The 8,814-nt window shown below is 44.3% G+C and overlaps 1 protein-coding gene across 1 annotated transcript; it reads right to left on the bottom strand.

Annotated features, from left to right (window-relative positions):
• Positions 1–1,523: 1,523 nt before the first annotated feature.
• LOC135449687 (deleted in malignant brain tumors 1 protein-like) lies at positions 1,524–8,295 on the bottom strand. Its single transcript, XM_064716908.1, has 9 exons — positions 8,290–8,295; positions 7,634–7,737; positions 5,852–6,066; positions 5,064–5,096; positions 4,509–4,659; positions 3,953–4,164; positions 3,512–3,684; positions 2,466–2,854; positions 1,524–1,803 (listed from the first exon to the last, which is right to left on the bottom strand). Exons 1-9 carry the CDS (start codon positions 8,293–8,295, stop codon positions 1,524–1,526), a joined length of 1,563 nt encoding a protein of 520 aa, XP_064572978.1.
• Between the last annotated feature and the right edge of the window lie 519 nt (positions 8,296–8,814).

An 8,814-nucleotide genomic window follows, 5' to 3' on the forward strand; every position in this document is an offset into this window, starting at 1 on the left:
TTGTGGGGTTTTTTCCCTTTTCTTTGCCCTGTTTAACATGCTCTGGCCTGAACACCCAGGGAAGCACCGGCAGCTGCACCTGAGGCCCACCAGGCCGGGCCTGGCCTTTGACATTTCCAGCACTGAGGGACTGATCAGAGACTGAGTGAGCTGAGCTGCAACCTGGGGAGGGACTTTCTCAGTTTGTCTCTCTTTTGGAGTGGCAAGGGGTTTTATTGGTTAATATTGTTTAGGTTTTATAGTTTAATAAACAGGTTTTTTCCACTTTTCTCCAAGGAGGTATATTCTCCTGGACCGGCTAGGGGGAGGGGCCGATTGAATTTGCTTTTCTATTGGAGCTCCTTTGGGGATTCTATCCCAAATTTGCTCTAAGCCAGGACAGGTGGCAACTTATCTGGGGGTTGCTAAACTTTCCCTGATCTTTTGGCTTCTTCAATGTTGAGTTAGGTCAAGCCCACCTCTTTTCATGAAGTGAGCCTCCACCAAGGAAAGCCAGACAAACTTGGGTTTTATTCTTGAATCATCAATTATATTACTCAGTACTACAAAATTTCTCAAACCACCCAGCTACTCAGACAATGTGACCAGGTGTTTTGCAAGGTTTACATAATCTGGTATGGAATCACTTTCTTCATTTTCTGCTTCAAGAGAAGCCCATCCAGAGTGAGAGCAGTGACTGAGGGGGGCCCTCATCATGGTCTGAAGCTTCTTTGTGAGGGGAAGTGAAGGACAGCACCAACTCTGGTGGCCAGTGACAGGGCTCAAGAGCGTGGCCTGAAGTTGTGGCAGGGAAGTTTAGTTGGATTTCAGGGAGAAGTTCTTCCCCAGAGATGCTGGCACTGCCCAGGCTCCCTAGGGGATGGGCACAGCCCTGAGGCTTCCACGGCTCCAGGAGTTTGGACAGCATTGCCAGAGTGGGATTGCTGGGGTGCCTCTGCAGGGACAGGAGCTGGACTGGATGATCCTTGTGGATCCCTTCCACATTCTGTGATTCTGTGAACTGCCAGAGGCTGACAACAAAAATTAAATTATGCTCAGGAAACATCAGAGGGAACAGCAGCTGAATTCGGGTTTTCCTGTATGACAAATGAATTCAGCTCTAGGAAAGATGAAAAGACCAGGTCATGCTTTATCCCTCATTGTGTTATGTCCCAAACCTTAAAAAATGCTGGAAAATATTGTTCTAGATTAACAGATTTCTTGCACACTAATACATCCAGACTCAGGTGTACATTAATAGAGCTTGTTTATAGAACCTAAACTGCAATTTCGACATTCCAGTTTTACCATTACAAAAGCAAACAACAAACCAAAAGCTTAAAAATCACAAATATCACTCCCCACAGAACTGCTGAGGTAGCATTTCTGTTATATGGGGACGACTGATGTGAAGTGGGATTAACAGGCATGAGTCAGAGAGCACATTCCTAATATTTATTCTAGAGCTTCTGGCAACCTTGCAGCATGGTTTCTTACAGAATTCAATTGGCATTTGATGATGCTATCTGTCAAAGGAGACAGTTTTACTCAGACCCAAGTTCATCCATTATCTCAGGTTTCCAAAGCTGTATTGGGCCAGCAACAACAATCACACTTTCTTTCTCAGAGCTGGCCTCTCTCTTGGACCTTCGAAGACAGCCTTGGTAGCACCTGGAGGAATAATCATAGGCCCTGCAGACCACCAGCTCACACTGCAGGTAAACCTCTGGGTTGCTCTGAATGAACTGGAAGGCATTGAATTTAAACCTGAGGGTGTGTCTGAAGGGTGAGTAATACGTAGCATAGGTGGGATCTTTGGCACACCTAAAAAGAAACAAAAAAAAAAAAACCCTCTCATGAATACACACTGCAGTCAGTCATTTACATGCAATAAAACACACATGAGAAGTGATTTTTAATCATAGTGAAAACAGTTCAGAAAGCTGCAAGCTGGAAAACCAAAATGCCCTTTTTTTGCATAATTCAAGCACATTGCCTTTCCTCAGCCTGTCGTGTGTCTGATACCTGGTGTTTGTATGATTCTGTGAAGGTAAATTAACCTTACCTGAGGCATTTCACTATTACCTTCTAAAAATTAATATTTATAATAATTAATTAATAATTATTTTTAATAAGTTTAATAATTTATAATTTAATAATGTAATTTGATAATTAGTAATAAAGTAAAAAATAAAAATAAACTATTATAATTACAAAGATATAATAATTATAATATCCATCGTAAACTGGCCATAGTCATTTGGTCTACTTTTTATTTTAAGCTGTGGCGTGTTTGTTATATTTTGGGTCAGTGCATCTCCCTTTTCCCAGTAAACCCTGAATGCTCTTGTCCATTAATTAATTAAAAGCTGCCATTATCGTACGCTATATTCACACTATTCCATTAAATTAAAAAATAAAAATTAATAAGAGATGCAGGAATTTGAAGGCAGTTTTATCTGTAATTGTAATTCATAAGAACTCACCCATTCTCGATTATAGGATAGGACTTTGTTGTAAAGTTGTGGCGAGTGGGAGATGCCACACAAGTGTCCAGAAATAACTCCAGGGATGGGTCAGAGCTGTGCAGGGAAGCTTGTAGGAACAAATTCTGGTTGATGCCAACACGGTAGGGTGAGTCATACACTGGCCTTGAGAAGCTTGAGGAGTCATAAAATGTGAGGTTGACATCGTATCTCTCATACTGAGTTTCGTTGACTTCAAAGTTGTCGTCCGCGACGTACATCGTTTTTGCCCACGTGTTCTGGAGCATCTTGCAGTTGACATGCAAGAGAAGATTTCTATTTCTTGTGATTAATGTACCAGAAGAGGACCCTCTAATAGTGTTGGAATAGCTGATTGTGTCGTTGTTCCCCTGTTTGGCACATAAAATATAAAATTAACTCATATATTCAGGTACCCTACTATACATTCTGAACTTTGCTGTATCCTTACAGCAATGTGCACTGTAAAAACATTATTTCCCAGAAAGTCTGATGTGGAAAAGTCTGAATCTAGTAATTTCTGTTCTCAAGATAAGAGTCTGTAATCTTCATGTGATATTCAGTGCCCACAATTTTGACCTAGAAAACTACTCACAATAAATGCAGACATAACAGAATTAAATACTACCTGTACAACATTTAGTACGTGAAGGTTCAGGTCTGGCATAATATTTAGCTGAAATCTGGCCATGACATTATTAGTCATGTTTAGTGAAAGCTTTGAAACTTTTATAGCTATCACACTCAGCCTGGGACCTTGAAAATGCCAAGTACTTGTATCCTTCCACAGCTTATTCCTTTGGAGATGGGTAACGGGCTGTAAGGGAATGCTCTGTTTGCAGAGGCAGGGAATGCAAGTGCAAATATCCTTCAGGAGAGAGGGAGACAACCCACAATCACCAGGACACTTCCAGTCCCTGCAGGTGCCAGGTAGTTTTCAATTTGTGCTGGTTTCCAAAGCAAATTCTCCTGTTTGAATTTTTATATCCTCCCGTTTTTGCCCACTTTGTTGAAACGTTCAGTCCTACCTCTCTGACAGTGCCGCAGCGAGTGTACGGAATGTCGAATGACACAGAATTTGATGTGATGTTGGGTGTGCAAAGGGGGTCGTTCAGGGTCAGGTTCCAAGCAGAGTAGCCGTGGGACTGAAGGAAGTATCTGCTCACAACCACGTGCATGTAGTCTGGCAAACACAGCAGGGCTAGTGGATGGCAAAGAAAATATGTCACAAGCTCAGTAAAGTGACCAAAAAAGGTTGTAAGCAGTGGATTAAACAAACACCACCTTTTGCAGAAGCAGCTGATATGGCAGAAGAAGCTCAGAATCCAAACCATGGACTTGAACCTCCACAAAACCACTACAGATCTAACTTAAATTTTAAAAATCTAATTTAAAACACTAACAAGATTAACAACCAGCGAACTAGATAATAATTGCAAAGCATGTTTCTGCTTTAAAGATGAACTTACTGGTGCTGTCATCAGCAGGAGTGGAGTGATAGTTGGCCTGGAAGCCTCTGTACGTGTATCGGGAGTTGCTGTGGAAGCGGACGCTCAGCAGGTTGGAGGACGATGTGTATGTGGGGTAATAACCAGAACAAATCTTCCCAAGGAGAGGAGAGCTGTGCAGGGGCCCATCATAAATTTCCACGTAGTCTGAGAGGCATCTGCCGCCTTCCATCCTGGCAAGCAACGTAGCTATTTAGTTTTATGCTTCATTTTTATGTTCTTTTGTTTTTGTTTGCTTGTTGGTTTGGGTTTTAGACAGATTAGCTCTTTATAGCAGAAGAATACATTTGATCGATATGACTGTCAAACCTTTGGAAGAGAAACTACAGCCTCCACTTTCTGTCTCAGTAAATGCCAGCCATGTTTTTGACTAAATAAGCAAAAATTAATATATTTTCCCTCTCCAGATATACTAAAAGCTTTGATAAAGATCCTTGAAATCAAGTAGGTTTTGCTTAGTAAGTCCAAGTTGTCAGTCCCATATGTTCACCTTCCCATATAATAAATTTCTACTTACTGAATATCTGTAAATGTAAGCGTGACACGGAAGTTGCTTTCTACTTGTATTTCCCACACGCAGTCAGCATTGTTTGGATAATTTCTGGGGTAAAATGGGCTCTGTAAGGTACCAGATGAAGAGGAGAGCAAGCCACCACAAGAATAATCTTCTGCAGAGAAAAATACAAGAAGAAAAAAATATGTATGCACCTTGAGGGTTGTGTTTGGAGTACATCTGTGTGAAGTTTATGTCTAAATGTAGAGACAGTGACTTCTATCAGCTGCAGTGGCCTCTCCATTAGATTCATATACATCTGAAAGCAGGTTAGGAGATGCTAACCACACTGAATAGTTTTTATAATGCTGATCTGCAGTGCCTGCACTAGCAGGACACAAATATTTTCCACAGCACTGGATAGTTTTGAGGCTGGAATTGTGGAGATCAGCTCTTCCTTGAAAGAGGTTCCCCTATTACAATTGCTAATGACCAAAAGGAGGAGGAAAAAAAATTAAATAATTTTGTTTCAAAAGAAAAAAGTGATAAATATCCAACTAATAAGTCCTCCAAACCTACCTGAGGTTGGTGACGCAGTAGAAGTATTGGGAGCTGTTGGGAGAGAGCAGCAGGTGATAAGAAATATAAAATACATTCAGCATTTTGCCTAAGAGAAACAGCCCTCTGGGGGTCAGCCCTCCCCAGAAGAGCCCCTGAAGGGACACTGCAACACCAGACCCACAATCACTGCCTGGACACGTGGTGGGTCCCTGGTGGCTCCAAGCCCTCCCTCTCCACCCACCAGCCCAGGCTCTTGATCTCCTCTGTTAAAGGTCAGCAGGGTGGGATGGACTGGACCCTCAGCATGTTTGTGGTGACACCAAACTGGAAGGAGGGGACGGTCAATCAGAAAGTGCTGCTGCCATTCAGAGGGAGCCTGGCACTGCAGACAGAGCAGCAGCCAGCCTCAGCTGCCAAAAGGAGTTCTCTGCACTGTGGCTGAGCACATCAGCTCCCTTTATTTTGGAAAAACAAGAAGCAGCCCTTGGCCTCTGAAGCAATGAGTTTGCCAAGGCTGATCAATTCCTCTGCCTACAGCACAGAGCAGGAAAATGGATGATAGCTCAGTGGCAGCACAGGGGGAGTTGGAGAGAGTCCCATTCCTGCCCACCAGGCACAGAAACAGTGTCGGGCAGCAGCTTCATAGCCATCCTCTCCTGAAAAACCACCCTTGAGCCAGGATGCCTCTAAGTGTCCCCTCTAAGAGGGTCTGGATGCCCACAAGGTGCTGAGAGCCGTCAGAAGCTCTTTGTGATTGAGCTTGAGCCCCAGCCCTGGCAAGGAGTTAAGGACAGTCCCAGTCTTACCCATGGTGGTACTGAAGGCAAGAAATGAGGAGTAGTAGGCGTGGAAGCCCCTCCTGGTGACGCTGCCGTCGCTGCGGAGCAGGATGGTGAGCTGGTTCCCAGAGGAGTTGAAGACACGGTTGTCGTTCCTGCAAACACGGCCCAGGAGCCTGCTCTGGGGGGAGCCTCCATCAAACACCTCGATGGCATCGTAGGAGCAGCTGCTGGCCTCCAGCCTGCAGGGAGGAGATGTGGCCTCAGCTCTCCTCACAGAGAGCAGCATGTAGGAAAGGCATTTTGTGCTGTTCTTGTGAGCCAGAGAAGGCCTCCTGAAGATCAGGAAAGCCCCGTGTCTCTCTTGAGGAAGACACCAAGGTTGTCACCTGTTGGAACCCAGGAAACTCCTCTGGCTGCCCTGGAGGACTCGAGCCCCTGCCCAGGGGGCACAGAGCCCAAGACCCCTGTGCCTTTGATTTAGCCCTTAGAAAAAACTATTACCAACTTTATTACAAACCACAACAGTTTAAGTAGAATGATAGTGAATTTATCACAGGGTGAAAAATAGATTTTATGGGCTTTTTAGAATTGGGATTCAGGGGACAAGATGGAGGAATCTGGGTGTGTCCCACCATTCTCCTTCTCCTTCTTGGCCTCCGTCTTCTGCTCTGATGTTGACACTTTTGGATTGGTTTAGAGTAGAAGCTCACTGTCTAACATAGGTGATAGGTATTGGAAAGTAATTGTAAATATTGTACATGTAATTTTTAGTATAGAAAGATAACACCACCTGGGGGCTGGCAGAGTGCCTCTCTGTCTTGCTGAGAGGACTTCGTCTGGACAGGAGAAAAAATTTTATAGACAAGGAACAGTAAACAACTTTGAGACCAAGAAATGAAGAATTCTGACTCCTCCTTCCACCACCAGGCTGGGAAAAGAGACTTTCTGACACATCTTGGGGTCACTCTAACCAGCTAGAGACCCCGAGAGTCACCATGACAACGTGATGAAAGGGAGAAAGTTAAAAGATATGGACTCTAGCTGGCACACAGAATGACATGGCTCCTTGTTCACATATTGAGAACTTTGTTTCTTTCTTATGACCAACGGGCAGTGAATGTGTCTGTTAAGTAAATGTAAATATCTCGAAAAACTACAAAAGCAACCTGTTGCTGTAATAAATCTCTCTTATACACCCTTCTGATGGAGTCTCGGTGCTTTGCGTCGTGTCGTACTCTGTAGCGACAGCACCAACAGCAGGCACAAAATCCCCAAGGAGTTTTCCTGGGGAAGGCAGTGAGAACCTCAAAGGAGAAAACAATTCTTATCTCTAGTCACTGCTCCTGTTTTTGTACTTGTGGAACGTGTTATGGAGATTGTTTACCCAAAGTGATTTGGTTAATTGGACATGGGTGAAAGTTGTTTTGAGTGATTAGCCAATCACTCAAAGCTGTGTCCTGGCTGTCTCAGACATGACTGTCTGTCTGGGTTTTTCTTTAGTATTCTTTAGTATAATATCTCTTTAGCATAGTATCTTTAGTAGTATAGTATCTTTAGTATCTCTTTAGTTATACTATAGTATTAATGTAATATAATATAGTTTTAATGAAGCAATTTGTTCAGCATTCTGAATCATGGAGTCAGGGCATGTTATACCCTGGCCTGTCTCTACTATAAGAGGAAGATCTGTCTGAGCACAGATGCAGGGACCAGCAGCCACATTCCCACCTCACCCCAGCGCTTGGGCAGAGGCTGCCAAGGTCCCACAGTGGGGACAAAGCCACCCCAGAGCCTGGCTGGACTCACTCCACATCCGTAAACTGGAGCTGGATCCTGCGGGCCGGGTCCCACAGACGGATGATCCACACGCAGTAGGCGTTGTTGGGGTAGGAGTTGGGGTATCCTGGGCTCTGGAGGGTGCCAGACAATCCCTGCAGTAAGCCACTACAGGAGTAGTTCCCTGAGGAAAATAGCAGAGCCCAGGCAAGGGCAGAGAGATCTTATTCCATTGCCAGAATCCATCAGAGAAGGGCAAGGCCCTGCCAAGGAGGCTCTGCCACAGCCCCACAGAGACCCTCCCTGCCAGGCACCCCAAAACATCACCCCTGCATCCCCCCAGCCCAGCTCATAAAGAAACCCAGGTCCATGGGGTTGGCTGTCCAGTGGGAAGGAGAAAATCAGACCCCTAAACCCCTCTGGACCACAATGTGGTCAGTGCCAGAGGGGAGGTTGAGCTGGAGGCACCCAGTGCTGCAGGGCGGAATCAGCAGGGTTCACTCCCAGCATTTTTCCCAAGAGATGCAACCTGCTGGAAGTCAACCCAATGGTAAGCTAGGTGAAATGGGCAATGAAAACAATCCCACATTGAATTAGAACTTTTGGTCCAAAAATCTTCCCAAGGCAGCATCTGAACCCCAAGAACTGGAAATCCTTAGTTCTTTAACAATGGATTTTTGCTTTACCTTCATATCTAGGGCTTGGCGAAAAGGTGACCCTCCAAAGTACAATGTTACTCCCCATTATTTTGCATACAGAAACTTAAGTTTTTAGTGTAATTTTTCAAACAGTTAGGATGTGCTTTCTGAGGCTGACCAATATCCACGACAATTACCCACGGGATATTGGTTCATTTGTAGAGACAGGGCTTGGCAAGGCATTCTAGCACACCTTGAAGTTGGCCCTTGTAGCATTAAGATGCTCACTGTAATTGCGCCTTCATCTAAAGCAGTCATGAAAAAAAACCAAGGGAGAACAAGAGCTGTTCCTCATTATAAGGAGAACTGTCAGAGTGATTTCAAGCCTTAGAAAGCTGCAAGAAGGTTTTCAGCAGGTATATTTTTACCCCAATTGGCTTCAGCACTGGCATTGAAACAATTAGATCCGGTTAGATGTTAGATGAGCAAACAAGCTAATGCCACATCCTCTGCAATTAGAGATATGTTGATAGTGTTAGACATGCTACCCTTCAAAATAGAGCAGCAATTGAT

The sequence above is a fragment of the Zonotrichia leucophrys genome, chromosome 6 (genome assembly GCF_028769735.1).
Source record: "Zonotrichia leucophrys gambelii isolate GWCS_2022_RI chromosome 6, RI_Zleu_2.0, whole genome shotgun sequence".
In the NCBI taxonomy this organism is placed as follows: domain Eukaryota; kingdom Metazoa; phylum Chordata; class Aves; order Passeriformes; family Passerellidae; genus Zonotrichia; species Zonotrichia leucophrys.